Source organism: Vulpes vulpes, chromosome 13 (assembly GCF_048418805.1).
Source record: "Vulpes vulpes isolate BD-2025 chromosome 13, VulVul3, whole genome shotgun sequence".
In the NCBI taxonomy this organism is placed as follows: domain Eukaryota; kingdom Metazoa; phylum Chordata; class Mammalia; order Carnivora; family Canidae; genus Vulpes; species Vulpes vulpes.
Window position 1 is genome coordinate 11,907,133 of NC_132792.1, and position 16,943 is coordinate 11,924,075.

At 51.5% G+C, this 16,943-nt stretch overlaps 1 protein-coding gene across 2 annotated transcripts; it reads right to left on the reverse strand.

Annotated features, from left to right (window-relative positions):
• Positions 1-1,585: 1,585 nt before the first annotated feature.
• MYC (MYC proto-oncogene, bHLH transcription factor) lies at positions 1,586-6,605 on the reverse strand. Of its 2 annotated transcripts, none has more exons than XM_025993448.2 (3): positions 6,255-6,605; positions 3,803-4,568; positions 1,586-2,664 (listed from the first exon to the last, which is right to left on the reverse strand). In XM_025993448.2, exons 2-3 carry the CDS (start codon positions 4,557-4,559, stop codon positions 2,102-2,104), a joined length of 1,320 nt encoding a protein of 439 aa, XP_025849233.1. In that variant the 5' UTR covers positions 4,560-4,568; positions 6,255-6,605; the 3' UTR covers positions 1,586-2,101. The 2 variants fall into 2 exon arrangements, with proteins under 2 accessions (XP_025849233.1, XP_025849234.2); XM_025993449.2 differs by lacking the exon at positions 6,255-6,605 and adding an exon at positions 4,746-5,255.
• Positions 6,606-16,943: the final 10,338 nt, after the last annotated feature.

The window sequence follows — 16,943 nt, forward strand, 5'->3', positions numbered from 1 at the left end:
AGAAAAAGACATGGAGGACTTGAGTAAACTATTCTAGAGTTCAGAACCAAAGACAGTAATTACTTATTGATGTGTGGGTGGTGGTTGGTGCTCCTGGTGGTGGATTAAAGTTCTAAAAAAAAGAGTACAGGATCTGAAGAGCCACTCTGAGGCTGGAACAATGAGATAATTAGAACAGAGATAGTAGCTTCCATTTGCCTATGTAGGCAATGTTCTAGTTTGCCGTTCAGGCCCCGGGTTTGCAAAGGCTTATAATTAATAATGTCTACATTCAAAAATGCCTTTTCATGTTCTAATGATGACCATGTGTCATGAGTGTCTGTGTGTCAAAGAGGTTGGAAGGAAGGGGGAATTTGTAGTTTCCAAAATAATGACTCATGTGCCAAAGAGTAAGTATGTTTTATTTTATGATTGGAGCAGTAGCATTCCAAACTGGCTGCCTCCCAGGAGCAAGGGGTGAATCTTATTTAACAAATGGCTAAGGTAGGAGTGAATGGCTTGTGGGTTTTTCTCAGATAAAGAAAACATGGAAGAATGAATAACAAAGTAACAAAATGAAATGAGACAAACAAATGGGGAACTGATGTCCTGCAGGGCCTAAATGTTGAGATTTATGGCATACAATCTGCTAGATCGGTGACTCCTGTTCTTGGGAGCAGCCAGTTTATTCCCACTGGCTTGTTGGTGAGCTACGGGTGGACTGCCTGGGTTCGAATCCTAGCTCTACTACTGTTCATGATCAGTGGACTTTGGGCACATGGCTGAGTCTTTTGGTGAAATCAACATTGGGCTCACTCATTTCCTTCATAGGGCTGTTGTGGAATGATTAGAAGGAAAATGCTTGTAAGAATGCCTGGCACATAAATAAGTTAATATGCTTAAATTACTTGAGTCAGCCCATCAGACCCCAAGCCCAAAGCGGTCTTGACCTCAAGCACTTTAGACCCAGGATGAACCACCAAAGCATGAGAGTGAAGTGTTAGTGTTTTTCAATGGAATGGGGACCTTGGGTTCAGCCTTTTACTCTGTGGCTCCAGAGAAGTTACAAAACCCCTCTGAGCCTCCATATTTCATTGTTTGCAAACCAGGGTTAGTAACTTGCCTCCTGAAGCACCTTTGAGACCTAAGAGGAGATAACCCACGTAAAGGACCTGGCACCTGGTGGTTGTAGGCAAGCAGCAAGGGGAGTTGCATGGGTTAACAAAAGTGGAGTTTCTTCATCTTCCTCCCACCCCCAGCCCTCACCCCCTTTGTATACTTAACTTATCTTTAACCTCTGGCATCCCTTTGCCTTCTCACCAGTCTACTGCCTGTTCATTCTTTCAAGTAGTGACTCTGGCCCTATCACAAATCTCCAGGAAGCATCTTATAACCCTGAGAAAATAAAGACCTCATGGGCCCCAGACCCATTTTAACAAAGAAAAGCCCTTGCCCTTTCCTAAATAACTTCTTTTCCCATCTTTGTAAACTCATTCCCTCGAGGGCCAAATTCTGTGAATCGGAATTGATGAAAAGGGAATAATAATAAAAAAAGAGAAAAAAAAAAAAAAGAAAAAAAGGGAAAGAAAACACTCACCACTTCAGATTTGGCTCAATTATATATTTGCCAAGTATTTTATTTTTTCTAAAAACAATAGAAAAAATCAACTTTAAAAAGGAACATGTACTTAAATAAAAAAAATTATGGTTTATAATACATGGTTTGAATTTTTTGTATAACTGCTATAAACGTTTTATTAAAGTTATTTACATTTCATGACCATATTTACACAGGAAAATGGGGTAAACTTTACGATTTTTTAAAAACAATTCTTAAATACAAATCTGTTAAAAGAAAGAAAAAAAAAAAAAGATGGCAAGCATAAAAAAAAAGTTCTTTTTATGCCCAAAGTCCCATTTGAGGCAGTTTACATCGCGGCTAAACCTTTTCAATCCTAAGGCTCAGCCAAGGTTGTGAGGTTGCACTTAAACATGCATTTGAAACAAGTTCAGATATGAGGATCCCCTACAGTTCTGGCAGAAGGAACCTTTTTCCTTACTTTCCCTTAGTAACAAGTGAGAATTCATGACCGATTCCAGTTCCTCCCTCCTATAGGTGGACTTAGGCACCAGAGTTCCTTAGCTGTTCCAGTTTGTGTTTCAACTGTTCTCGCCGCTTCCTCAACAAGTCCTTTTCGGAAAGGAGCTTTTGCTCCTCGGCTTGGACGGACAGGATGTACGCGGTGGCTTTTTTAAGGATCACTACCTTGGGGGCCTTTTCATTGTTTTCCAACTCCGGGATCTGATCACGCAGGGCAAAGAAGCTCCGTTTCAGCTCGTTCCTCCTCTGGCGCTCCAAGACGTTGTGTGTTCGCCTCTTGTCATTCTCCTCCGTGTCCGAAGACCTGGGGCTGGCACATTTGCGGTTGTTGCTGATCTGTTTCAGGACTCTACCACTGTCCAACCTCGCCCTCTTGGCGGCGGGATAGTCCTTCCTGGTGGAGGGGGGTGCCGCGTAGTTGTGCTGATGGGTGGACACATGGCATCTCTTAAGGACCAGCGGGCTGTGAGGAGGTTTGCTGTGGCCTCCAGCAGAGGGGGACCCCGATTCGGACCTTTTGGCAGGGGGCTGCCTTTTTTCCACAGAAACAACATCAATTTCTTCTTCGTCCTCTTGTTCTTCCTCTTTAAGAAAGGAAAAAAATAGAAGCCACCCGGTTAGCAACAGTGTCCTTCAAGCCACCAGTGACCAGATGAAATTAATGCTGCACCCGAAAGAGCCCGGGGAACAGTTACCCCTGGAGAACAAGCTAGCCAATCGACCCTGCTCTTCTTCTTGCCATGAAGGCAGAGTCCAGAGAGGGAGAATGACAGCTGGGTTATGGCACAGACAAGAAAATTACCATTCACCAGGATAAGACATTGATGCCAATTCTTACCTAAGACTTAATAAGGCTTTGGACACACCCAAGGTAAAGCACATTCCCAAGCACCTCCTATTTTTTAAGGGACTTTACCAAGAACCCTTCAGGTGTTGCAAATGATAGCTCCAAATCTCTTGGTATGACTTTAGCAACTCCCTCTTTTACTGGAAGTGCAAAAAGAAAAAAAAAAAACTCTTGTGGTTTTGCCAAAAGTTCTAGGGGTGGGGGAAGGAAATAAGTCCAATTTTGGCAAGGATTTACTTTTAAGAGTTCAAAACAGGCTGAACAGATCCCAGCTCCTCAGCCCATCCGCCCTTAGGACACTTTCACTAGTTCACAGCAGCCGGAGGGGAGACTACTACTCTGCCTCTGGCCACTGCCCGGTTTCATTCTTTTGGGGATCTCTACTCCTCAAAATCACAGCAGCTCCTCAGAAGGGAGGAGGGAGGCAATTGATTCACTCTCCCAGAGATCAATCCTGTCTTAGCCTCCTCCCCACTGCCCTCCTTCACACACACACACCCTCACCACCCACCCCGGGGCAATTAAAATGCTTTAAGAAAAGTAAGAGGGAGTGGATTGAGTTGCAAGATAAGCCAGCAGATTCAAAAAAAAAAAAACAAAAAAAAAACAAAAAAAAAAACCAAATGAAATTCCTAAGGGGAGGGAGGGAGAGGAGGGGGCCGGCTGTCTTAGAAGGGGATGCAGAGGGGAACCCTAAAAAAAGCCCAGTGTTCCGGGACGAGGAGCTCCCTAGACCCTTCCAGACCTAACGTTTCCCTTCCTAAAGCTGAGAAGGGAGAAAAGGCTGGGGTCAACTGAGGTGGCCCGTTGAGCAGCTGCAGGAGAGAGACCCAGCCAGCCGCCCCCTTTGACAGGCCCCGAGGGGTCCGGCTCACCCGAGTCGCTGCTGGTGGTGGGCGGTGTCTCCTCGTGCAGCGCCAGGGGCTCGGGGCTGGCCCGCGGGGAGGACTCGGCCGAGGAGAGCAGAGAGTCCGAGGACGGGGAGAAGGCGGCCGAGTCGGGGGAGGCGCAGGGCTTGGGCGAGCTGCTGTCATTGAGCGGGTAGGGGAAGACCACGGAGGGGTCGATGCACTCGGAGGCGGCGGCGCTCAGGTCCTGCAGGTACAGGCTGGAGGTGGAGCAGCCGCCGGGCCCGCGGGCGGGGCTCGGGCTGCCGCTGTCTTTGCGCGCAGCCTGGTAGGAGGCCAGCTTCTCCGAGACGAGCTTGGCGGCGGCCGAGAAGCCGCTCCACATGCAGTCCTGGATGATGATGTTTTTGATGAAGGTCTCGTCGTCCGGGTCGCAGATGAAGCTCTGGTTCACCATGTCTCCTCCCAGCAGCTCGGTCACCATCTCCAACTGGTCGGCGGTGGAGAAGCTGCCGCCGCCGCCGTCATCGTCCCCCCGGGGGGAGAAGGACGCGACTGCAACGTAGGAGGGCGAGCAGAGCCCGGAGCGGCGGCTCGGGGACAGCGGCGGGGTGGGCAGCAGCTCGAATTTCTTCCAGATATCCTCGCTGGGCGCCGGCGGCTGCAGCTCGCTCTGCTGCTGCTGCTGGTAGAAGTTCTCCTCCTCGTCGCAGTAGAAATAGGGCTGCACCGAGTCGTAGTCGAGGTCATAGTTCCTATTGGCGAAGCTGACGTTGAGAGGCATCGCGGCAGCCTGCGGAGGTGGGGGGAGGAGGGGGCACACAAAGGGAGGGGGCGATCTTGAGTTACGGGGCTCCGGGGGGGGTGGCTGCAGCCCCGCGCGGCGCGCGCCCCGCTGCCCAGGCGCTCCGCTCCAGAGGGGGGCCCTCGCGCCCACCCCCAGGGGCCCCCCCTACTATCCAAGACGCACCCTCGGTGCAGCGGCTCCGGAGCGCTTGCCCGGGAGCCCGCCCCGCTGCAGAGCCCTCGCGATCCGCTCCGGCCTCCCTAAGCGCTTGGCCCGGAGAGGCTGGCGCCGGGGCTCACCATCCTCCAAAGCCAAAGGCGCAAAGTTTTGCGCCACCTGAAGGAGAAGGCGAGAGGCGCCGCGGCGGGAGCGGCTGCGCTCGGCCCCCTCCCGTGCGGGGCCCCTCCGCGCCGCGCCCGTTCCCACTCGCGCCCTCGCCGCGCTCCTTCCCCCCGCGGGCGCCGCCGCCCCTCCCCTGCCCTGCCCTCGCCGGCGCCCCCCCTCCCCGCCTCTGCCGGCTCTCCTGGGTGTCTCTCGCCGGCTGGTGGGGCGAGCCCAGCCGCCGGCCGTAACACTTCCCCCCATAAATAAAAGGGGGGTGTTGGATAATACCGGGGGCACCTCCCTCCAGCACCCAATCCGGCGACGCAACTGCGCCAGGGCCCCTGCTGCGATCCGCGCCCGGAGCCGGGCGTCTTCCCTACACCCGCCGAGGGTAGCAGCTGTTCTGGAAAAGCCCTGAGCCCCGCTCCTCGCCGTCACTCCGCATCTCAGGGGGGCACCGGGACACCGCGGGCGGCGGGGGAGCCAAGGCTGGGTGCGGAGATTTGCCCCCGTCCCCCCCTCCCCTTCCCCGCCCCAGCCCCTGATTCCAGGAGAATCGGACACATCCCCGCCCAGCGTCCCCTTCCCGGGTCCCTGCGCCTCCCCAACACCCAGTCCCGACCAGCGCCTCGGAAGCCCAAGATCCCTAATTTTAGGATTCTTTAGAGAGAGAAAAAAAAAAAAAAGCCAAATGCCAACTTCTTTAAAAGGAGCAGGGGGTGAATGGGAAACGCCGCGGGGACCGGCGGGCGGGACGCGCCGCAGTGTCTGCCTCCGGCTGTCAGAAATGCGGTAAAGATGAAATTTAAATGCCCTTTCGGAGACGCGGAAAAGTCCGCGGCTGCGGAGCTCTCGGGCTCGCACAAGCGATTTGTAATTCTTACTCCCAGGAGCTCAGGATGCACAGGGCTGTCTGCCCACCGCGGAGCGCGGCCACCCCCCCCCCCCCCCCCCAGTCACAGCAAAAGCAATTAGTGCAATAAAGCAGGAATGTCCAACTGGTCCGGGGGCAGCCTCAATAATCCATAAGCAAAAAAAAAAAAAAAAAAAAAAAAAGGCGAGTTTTAAAAACGCACCCGTCGTCCTCCTCCCCTCCGCTCTTGACAAGCCACCCTACCACCCCATCCCGTTCTGCTTCGTCCTCACCCCACCCCGAGCCGCCCACCAACTACTCCGAGAGGAGGAGAGTGTCAATAGCGCAGGAATGGCAGGCACGACACCCCGGTTGGGGCAGTCGACCTCGACTCGTCGCGGCATGGCATGAAGCCTGGGCAGGGGAGGAGGGTAAAAAAATAAAAATAAAAAAAATAAATAAAAAAAATTAAAAAAAAATTAAAAAAAAAGGAAAAAGGCAGATGGGGTGCTTACCGGGTTTTCCACTCTCCGGAGGAGATCCAGCGTCCAAAACGCGGCGGGGAGCGCCTTTCAGGGCAGCCGGGCGCGGGCGGCGGCGGGGAGAAGTGTCTTCCCAAATAGGCGAAGGGGTAGAGCCTCTGCGCGTCCGGAGAGTCGCGTTCCCCTCGCTCTCGGGTGGTTGTAAGTTCCAAAAAGGGGAGGACCGCGGGGAGCCCAGCGTGCGCCCGCGGCGGCGGGCAAAGTTCCGTGGGAGCGGCGGGGGGTCGCGCGCCCCGCGGGCGGGGGCTCGGAGGCGGAGAGGCCCCCCTGTGGCTCCGGGTCTCCCTTCCCCGGGGCGCCCGGAGCGCCCCTCGCCTCGCTCTCCGCTCGCTCTGCTCTTCCACCCGGGCGGACGCGCCCGCTCGCTCCCTCTGTCTCTCGCAGGGATTATTACAGCGAGTCGGAGAAGCCCAGAAAACCAGCGTTTATATTGCTGAGCACGATCCCTCCCCCTCTGTTCTCTTTTTTCCCGCCAAGCCTCTGAATAGCCCTGCCCTTCCCGAGGCCGGCGGGGAGCCAGGCGGCGGCCGGGGCGCGGCGGCTGCAGCTCGGAGACGCGCGGCTCGGGGGTCCTCGGCCCCGCGGACCCTCGCCTATAAAGGGCCGGTGGGCGGGGATTCGCGGAGGGGATCTCTTTTCTCGGCCCCTCCACCCGCCCCCCGCCCCCCGCCCCCCGCCCCCCGCGCCCGCCCTCCGCTTTGGGAACCGAGGAGGGGCTGCCGTGCGGAGGGAGGGCCGGGGCCGGGGCCGGGGCCGGGGGCGGAGTGGGGAGGGGGTGCGGGGAGGAGCCTCGGCCCTGGCTGCTTGGCACTGGGGCGCGCCGAGCCCTCGCATGTAAACAGTCAGAGCGCAGCGGCATGAATTAACTGCGCGCGCCTCCCATGTTCCTTTTTGCTCCCTCCCCAACCCTCTCCCTCTCCCCGCGGCCCCTCGGGCGCGGCGCTCGCCCTGCGGGCTTAAACCATCGCAGGCGGGACAGCTGAGCCTGGCACCGCGGGACACGCCGTGTACCCACGCGCCCCGCGCCCCGCACGGCCCGGGCGGACGCGCGCCTCCCCGGGGCTGGGGGACCTCTGGGCGGCGTTTGGAAAAATCAGTCCAGTGAAGACGGGAGGGAAGCCGGGGGTATTTGTGGGCGCGCGCCCTGAGCGTGCGGGGTGGGGTGTTAGTGGCGATGGGGATACATGATAAGAGGCATTAGGAGGAAGCCGACGCCGGGAATATTAAAATAACTCAGCAACCCACTGCCACGTATGCTTGGAGAGCGCGTTGTGAATAAACACGCATTGCATTTGTTGGCGGCGTTATGCCTTATTTGCGTACCGCGACCTATTGCGATTGGGTACCTTCCACCCCATGAATGCCTCAATTTGCTGCCTAAGCCGCAGACGCCCTCGCTCCCGCCCCTCCCACGCAGACCTACAGTGGGGTCAGCTGGAGCCTGCTGCTCCCCACCCCGACCCCCCCACCGCACCCCACCCCACCAAGACGCGCTAATCCCCGGGATCGTTCCTGCGTGTTCCGGAACTGGAGTTGGGGAGGAGCGCGTTGGCTGGTGCGCGCGGCAGGGGACCCTCCCCCGCCCACTTTCTGCACCCGCATCCCACCCCCACGCCTCTCCCTCGGAGTTCCCAATTCCGCAGCCAGGTTTCAGAAAAGACACAAATCCTCTTTGCGCCCCGTGGCGCCGGTTTGCACCAGTCTGGGGTTCCCAGGTTTAGGGGAAATCAGAGGCGCTAGACGAGAGAATTTTGGGGAGGGGGTGCAAGCCTCGGGGCTGGAGTCTCCAGGAAGGGTGGGAGGAAGAGGAGAGCTTGAGGACCCGGCCCTGGGAGTTTGCAGAGATCCCGGGGAAGAAGAGACCGTTAACTCTTTCCTTCTCTGGCAAACCGGGACATTTACTTCCTCTCCGGGTCTTCTTTCCACTTTATCATTGGAATCCAGATCATGCACACAAAAAGAATTGCATCGATTCTGATCAAACTAGAGGAGCCAAATGTGACTTCCGTGCCCCCCCCCCTTTTTTTTTCCTGGCGGGGTCTTGTTACCCATTAAACATTGGCCAAATTTCAAGCACTAATTCCTCCGTTCACTATTTTTTTTTCCCTGAACACCATAGTGAAAGTGCTTATGTATAATCCGCGTACATCTACATACATTTCTTGTACACATCAACCCAAAATGTTGCTCAACACGACGTAGGATTTATTCGCTCCCTAACTGAATCTATATTTAATGTAGAATGCATATTCCCTCGGGATTTGCTCTTAAGCATTACACTGGGGCATTAAAAACAAAGGCAATCTTCCCAACCTTGGTCCCTCACCCCAACGCATTTTAAGTAAACTTTTCCTCTCCGCACGCCTCCCCCCCCCCAACCCCCTAATCCCAAACAGAAGAAAATTCGGGGAGAGGGGTGGGTAGGAGGGCTTGCATAGCGTGTTTGAGATAAATTATTACCCGTTGAGTTTGCAGCTCAGCGTTCAATTGTTAAATGAGTAGTAACTTCCTCCAAATCAAGCGCACAGCGCAGTTCGGCTCTAAGGGCTGCAAATTACTCCGGCCTCCAAGGCCTCTGCCGCAAATGCGGAGAGCGGCCAATCCCTAGTCAAGGTTTTGCTGCAAAGCGTCTTTCCCTCCCGCCCCCTCCCCGGGCTGCACCCGCTCTGGTGTTTGCGAAAGTAAAGTAAGTGTGCCCTCTACTGGCAGCCGAGGTCGCCGCGTCCGGATGCCAAGGAAGGAGGGAGGTTGGTGGGGGCTGGGGCGTCCGGAGCGCAGGGTTTCCTGCAGGGCGAAGGATGGGGCGGGTCCTTAAAGCGAGTTTCCAGCTCCCTCCTTTACCGACTCCTTCGGGCAGGCTGCAAAGGAGAGGAAGGAAGAGAAATTGCTGGAAAGAAAAGTGGCTGGGAGGCGGCTATTGGACCGCATAGGCAGGGGTGAAAACCATTCCATCACCACTTATTAACAATGAATATCCCCCTATGGAGAACTGATGCTATTTATAGAAAACACGGAATAATTAACAAGCAAAGACACGAACACTGTGAAGGAGCAAAACAAGCTTTAGTCCGCACGTCTTAGAAACCCATCATCTCCTAACCACCAAGTTGTAGAGCAGGACGTTGGATTCATAGGGGGGGGGGGGGTGTGTGGGGATGGGGGGAGGAGAGGAGGCGAGGCACAGTCGAAGGGGAGGGGTATTTGTGTTTTGTTATTATTAAAAAGATTCTCCCCCTCCACCCCTGAAAAAAGGGCTGGTGAACAATAGCTAGATATTCTGATAGTGACAGGGTGGTGGTGGGGGGCGTAGGGCATTTGAGATTCCACTGGAAAACAGTGTTCAGAAGTTTTCATACTGAAGCAACTGGTAAGTAAATGGGAAGGGGATTTACACTGCATGTTTAGCGGGAGTGAATATTTCAGGTAGTCTCTTTACATTGAGAAGGATGCTTGGCAGTGTCTGATCACCTAGTGTATCCTCAGGAAATTTGGCAACAGGAGATCCTTCCTGCAAGAGGCCTCTTAGGGTGGTTTCCCAGGAATCTGGCACTTTGGGCTTTGCTCTGCTGGAGGCTAACTGACTCCACTCCCCAGGACACACAAAAACAAAAACAACAAAACCCCAAACCACCCAACCTAATCAAACAACAACAGCAAAAGTAGGTTTAGCTTGACCTACAGGATAGTTTTTGAAAGCTATGGAAGATGGCAGATATGCCCTGTCTTACTGTCTGACTACTGAATTATGCCAGCCTGCTGTGGGACTGTTGAGGATGTGTGAACCCCAGGCAGATAGGCTGTTTGTGGGTTCAGGACTCAACATCACTCTCCCCCAGGCTGGTGACATCACCTGGGGTGTTACTTTCAAGTAACAGCTTGGAGTTGTTTTGTGCCTCCAAACCGAGTAGGGGCCATCCCGTTTTATGGCCAAGGAAACAGAAAATCGAATCTCCACCAGGTTAAGGGACTTCATCGTCTTTTAGTAATTCTTAAGAATCACTTGACCTAGAGTAGACATTTGCTGGGTGGAACATGGCTGGGGAGATTAAAAAGAATGCTATCTTTGCAGATGACCAAAGGGGTGCGTGCTCATTGTGAAAGAAAAATCGCAAGAGAGAAAATAAATATAAAAAGAAAATAAATAAAACAAAAAATAAAAATAAGGGAGTAAGAGAACAGAACGAGTTTGTAATCCTGGTCACCCAGAGATAGCTGTTGGGATTTATATTTTTAAGGGCACTTGTTTAAGGGACAACTTTGGTCTTTCTACTTCCTTTTGGAAGTCGGTTGAAGGTGTCTGTTGACCAGGCACCCCTGGTATGCTGGTCTAGGGACACTCTAAGGCTGTGTCTCTCCTTTTTTAGGGTGTTGTTGGGGTTTCAAGAAGAGGCAGGTCTCCAGAAGGGCAGCTCTGTTGTCTGCCCCCCCACCCCGCCCCCCGCCGCCCCGCCCCGGGTTGGGACTCCAGGTAAACAGTCCAGTGAGATTACCTCCTGGGAGAGAACACTGTGTCACTGCAGGGAACATTCTTCCCTCCAGGAGGGTACACATAAGAATCATTAATTCTCACAAACACATATTCTCACGATGACTTTGTCAGTGCCACTTTAAGGCTTAGGGAAAAAAGGAAGGTGTGCAGAAAGAATGAGCAATTTGATCCAACTTTCTCCCCTCTTTCAAGAGATACAGAATGTGTGACTTACAAAACACCAGTGCCCACCTCTCCTCTTCTTTGAATATATCTTCCCCTACCCGTCAAAAAGTTTCCTACCAAGTGAGTTGATCTTTGACAGTTAAGAGCAGTGACTAATACAGATAGAAACTGGACCCCGGTGATCCAACCAGCTCCAACTCGGGGGTGAGACAGAAAACCCCCCAGGAAGGCTGGGTTGTAATTTCAAAACCCCTCAAAGTCTTGTGGGACCTGTCAAGGAGGGAGCAGAGAGGGGGGGAAATGATCAATCTGTATCTCCTGCAGAAAGATCATTTTGAAAGAAGGGCCATGAGATTCAAACCCACGGCGGCCAGAGAATGTTAAAGGATGGGAAAGCCTCACCAGTATTTCCTGTGCCAACCATGTGTCCCAGTGAGAGGAACACTGGGAAGCTCTTCAGCAGACGAGCAGATGAAATCTGGCCAATCATTCATTCGTAGGAATGATAACAAAAAAGGCAGTGAAGAAAATCTTGGTGCATTTTTAAAAATGCATGTTTTTAAAATGTTGTCTCCCTCGCCCCACCCCTATGCTGCAGGACTTAAAGCGACCGAGAAGAGGAAAAAGAAAACAGATGATTTTAACTCAAAACCCTAGAGGCTACATTCCCTGTGTCACATTGAGTGTATTTGGTTGCTCTCTTACCTACAGACTTCAGATCCTGGCGGAGGGTCTTGGGCTGGACCCAGTAAACCTGAGTCTCCTCTCCAGCTTGGCTTTCTTTTATTCCTGGTCCTCGGAGAACTTGCCTCCCTTTGTCAGGCTGCTGGAGTAGACAAATGGTTCCTTTGTTTAGCCTCTTCAAAGGCTCGGTTTATTGTTCCGTAAGTGCCAACCCCGAGCCAATCTCAGAAGTCTCTACACTTTGTCGCTCACTTGGCCCCCCTTTGCTGTGGTCCTTTTGGGCGACATCTGGCCCCAGGATGGACCGTAACTGGGTTGGAGGTGAAGGCGATTGCAAAGGACACTCACCCCAGGGGAGATTTTGGGTTTTTCATCTCTGACCTTCCTTTGGAAGTCAGTAGGGAATAGGAACCTGTTCCTTTTATGGGCTCGTAGAGGTCCCAAACCAAGGCTTCTGGCTTTCTGTGGGTAGCTCACCTTTGATTTGTCATCCATTTGAAGGAACTTTCTTGAAGGTACCTAGTAACCTCTAATCACCAAATCTCTGATCTCGCCCATTTTCCTTCTCACCTTTGCTGCTCTAAAGGGAAACTGATGACTTTTGGAAATGATTACTCTTTCGATTCTCAGAAAATGATGATTCTTCACTGGAGGTGATTTTGCCCCCCAGAGGGGATATTTGGCAAGGTCTGGAGACATTTTGAGTTGTTACAGCTCAACAAGGGGATGGGGCTCACTTCTGAATGTCTTCTGATGCCCATTACAGAAAGGTGTGGGGGCCGGTGTGTCAGGTTGAGGATCCCTGGCATGACTCCACATTGTGCTGAGGTCATTTCCACCTTGCCACCTGGTTCTTCCCTTTGCCCTTGCTGGTGCTCTTCCTCCTACATGTAGCTACATGTAGCTGCTGGAATCATCTTGCCTGGACTCCTAATAGTTCCTAGCCTAACACTCTATTTATCCTTGCTCACCGACTTATTCTTTTCTGCATTTGAAAGTCTTCAGTGGCTTTCCATGGCCCCAAACGGGGCTCCACATCGTGGGCTCGGCATTCCAGGCTCTCCTGCACTTGCTCCCACCTTCTCTTACCCTTCTTCCCACCAACCCTGCACCGCAGAGAAACAGGTTATTTATAGTCATTCTGAATGACAGGCAAGGGCCCACCTCAACACCTTTGTTCAGACAGTTTTTCCAGCCTTGCTGCCTCTTCTTGATTTTTCTAAGAATGACCTTTCCTTGAGGACCCAGAGAAAACTCTGTATTCTCTGTGGCGTCTCCTCTTATTACCTCAGCCTATGACCACCTTACAGAATCATCAAAGTTTGGAGCTGGAAGCAGTTTTGGAGAACATCTAGTTAAGTTGTTTGGAAAGGCGGAAGTTTGTTCTCAGAGTGGGATGAAGGGGATGCCTGGCTAAAAGGGGCTCAATGTGGCCTTTTCTAGAATCAGAGAAAGGCCATTTTTTTCTCCTCTATGAGGGTACAAATGTCACCAGTTGGGAATCAAATCTGGCCCAAAGTGAGTGATCAGTTAATCCTTTCATTTTATTTTTTTTTTAAATTTTTATTTGTTCATGAGAGACACAGAGATTGAGGCAGAGGCAAAGGCACAGGAAGAAGCAGGCTCCTCGCGGGGAGCCTGATGAGGGACTTGATCCCAGACCCCGGGATGATGACCTGAGCCAGAGGGAGACGCTCAACCACTGAGCCACCCAGGCATCCCAGTTAATCCTTTTATTTTATTTATTTATTTATTTATTTATCTATTTATTTTATTTTTCCAGTTAATCCTTTTAGAGAGAATGGATGCACACTCACGTGTCACTGGGTAAGAAATCTACCAAGTAGACTTTTTCAATTACTTTTTTGCTATACAAGAATCTAGTATCTGAGCAGAGGCTGGGGAATCAGCTTGCCTGGGGACCTATTCTGTGCCCTTGCTGAATCTGACAAGTCACATGACCTCCCCAAACCTCATTCTGCTCATCTGTAAAATGGGACTACCCTAACCGTAGCACCTATCTTATTAGAAATGCTGTAAGAACTGAACGAGCTAGTGCATGGAGTACAGAGCCTTGTGACTGGTCTGTACTTGGTGAATTTTAACAGTTGTTAGTATGGATCCTTGTCTTAGCAGAGAATTATTTATTGAGCCATTTTAAGTTTAATGCATCACTATTTCATGGTGCTCCACAGACTGCATAACATCTATATCCTCTATGGCTTCATCAGGCATGAAAAATGGCAGACTAATATCAGTTTATCTTTGGACGGAGGAGAAAGTGAGGTCTGGCATCACAAAGAGATTATGATGTTTGGTGACTAATTCCTAGCCCACCTGTCTCCCGTCTCCAGCTCCTACAGGACTGCTAGTCCAAGCGTGTGCCATTTTATGGACCTGTTCATCCGGAAAGAGCAAAATTCTGGAAGCTCTGGAAGGCAGAATTATGCATTGTTCCTATTTAATACAAACCAAGGCATTGTGTTAGCAGTTCCCTCCTTCGACTGAATTCCTCTACAGTCCAGGGGCTGACCACCAGGGACTAGTCCTGGGAGACCCAGAGCACAAAGGAGTATCTGGGTCCCTGGCTCACTAAGGCTTGTGCTGAGATCTGCATCTGCTTTCATACCCTGGTGAGCTGGACTGAACACTGGAAAAACTTTTCCTTCAAAGCATAGAGCAGCATCCAGATTTAGAAATTCTGACTTCTAGCCCATGTTTCTCCCTATCAGATTTTAGTTTAAGGGTTGCTAACTCCAATGCTTACAGGGGCCGAGCGGGGAATGTAAATTAGGAACACAATAGGGAGTGGTGGGGACTGTGCCAAACTGCACAACATCTGCCTGTGTGAGGCTGGCAGCTGCTTTTCAACAACCTTCTGGTCAACCCCATCAATATGGGTCTTCTACTTTCTCAGGGAAGGTGGAAATGCAGGTTTTAAAATGTTGGCAACTAATTTTAAGAATCATACATAGAAACAAAACATGCCTGTGAGCTAGATTCAGCCCTCTGGCTGCCAGTCTGAGATCTTTGCTTTTAAGTTTTAGTAATCCAGCTGATAATCCAGCTGATGTGTCCTCTTCTAGGAGGTTTTTTTTTTTTTTTTTCTGATGATTTCCCCCTTCCCTTGATGATCTTAACCATCTTGTTCTTTCGTGATAGGGAATTAACAGTTTGCTGCTTTGGTGGGTTTTCATGTCTGACTCCTTGACCAGAACCTTCTGGGGTCAGGGCAGATTGTGCCTTGTTCACATTTGTATCTGCTAAGAAAGCCAATATGTTGCACTACTGTGGGGCTGCCATTCACAGAGCATGTGGTCTACAGGGTCTATCTAGCATAGTGCCTGTTGCGTGATAGGCCCTCCGCAAACAGAAGGAGCTTCCAAGGAGAAGCCTACCCAGTCCAACCCAGTTTTATTCCAAAGAGAGAGAAAAGCTTTGAGAATTCCTCCTCTCTTCATTTCTGCTGACAGACACACCTTGTATGCATGTGACCTGTGAGATCCCGAGATGGTTGGAGGGAGGGAAATGAGGACAGGAGCCAGCCCAGATAAGTAGATTGGACTCACTAACCAGAACACAAAAGCAATACAATAAAAACCAAACCAATGTTCACAACAGCTTTAAATACCACCCCTTGTAAGTTCTCTTTCCTCCCAATTTTACAAACCCACCCAGAGGAAAATCCTACCAGAATTGAAGAAAGGAGGGAGGTATGGAAACATGGCTATAAGTGCCAGGCCAGGAGAAGCCCACGGTGTCAGAGCGTCCCTATGGAAAGTGATGATCCTTTACAGGGTCATAACATCAACGTAACCGGCAGTGATCAACATTTTTCACAGAGGTGGGCCGGCACAGAAAATAGCAAGGCCACTGAAGAATATTACTAAGTGTGGCTTCACGAATCCTCTCTCTCCTTCAGTTTCTCTGTGTCTCTGTCTATGAACTTGGTCACGCTGCACGCTGCATCATCTCTAGCTGTGAGTTAACAACGTTAGCCAGCCACTGTGAGCGCTCCTTAAATCTCCGCAGTAACACTATGAGGTGTAGATTGGTATTCCGTTTTATAGATGGGAAAAGGGAGGTGTTACAAAGACTTGCTCAGATTCACACAGAAAGTGGTAGAGATGGGATCCAGCGCCAAGTCCTTCTGATTCCACAGCATCAGCCGAATCTGCTTTGCTTTCAGGTTCAGGAGACACTGGGACCAGGCACTTGTTATTTCTCGGCGGCTGCTGCTGACCAGGGCAGGTTTCCTGTGGGAAATGCTGGAGGAGTCAAATAGAGCACTTTACCTCTTACTGCTACCCCTTCCCTGGCGCATAATGGCAAAGACATTTGAGGGTCAGAGAGAACATGAGTGTCAGGACAATGAAGGCATATAAATGGACGAGTCCTTGCCCTCCAAAGAGCTTGGTAAAGTGCACACACACACACACACACACACACACTTTCTCTCTCTGCCTCAAAAATTCTGTAAGGCAGGTTAGCAACATTTTTGCTTGTGCAGCAGACTTTTGCGTTGGTGAGGGGATGAGGGCAGAGGAAGGGCAGTGGTGATGCACAGGAGAGAGAACGCACCCTGGCAATCCTCTAAGCCCTGGAAGGCCTATGCGTCCCTGTTAGTTTAGGTTCAAACTCTGTCACTGACTTTGGATGCGGGGCCTTGGGACAATTGCTTCACCGAAATGAGCCTAAGTTTCTCCAGTTTGTGTAGAAAGTGGTGATAACCGCCCCTTAGGATTATCCTGAAGGTTCGATGGGATCGGGCACTCTCAGAAATGATAGCTGCTCTGTTGTTAAGATGAGCAGTATTTTTTCTCAGAGCTTCCCATTTCTTTATTTTCTCAGATTGCGATGCTATGGACTACCTCAGGGCCTTGTTCAAGGATTGGGTGAGGGAACACGTGTGAAGTTCCAAGCTGTGTGCCTTAGCTGGCGTCTTGGCGGGCATGTAGGTGTGGTAGGCCTTATGAGTGTGGGTGAAGCCCAGGCTGGTGCCTCTGCTCCTGTAACCAGGTGGTCGCTGCACCCAGCTGCCAGTCTACGATGTGAAGCGATGTAAAGCCAGTCTACAGGGCTCCTCCCTGTGCCCCTGGGTCCATACGTACCAGGAACCTCCGTGCCTTTGGCAATCCTTGCCTGCTGTCCGTGGCCCATCTTGGAATTATCACCCTCACTCTGTCTCTGCAGGGAGGGGTGGGGGGAAGGGAGCAGACGTTGGATACTGGCCAGGGAACTTCACAGGCCCAACAAAGAATTTCTTAAAAGGGTTGATTTGGTAAGAGACAGAGGGGAATTCCGTGAATAAATAATAATTTATG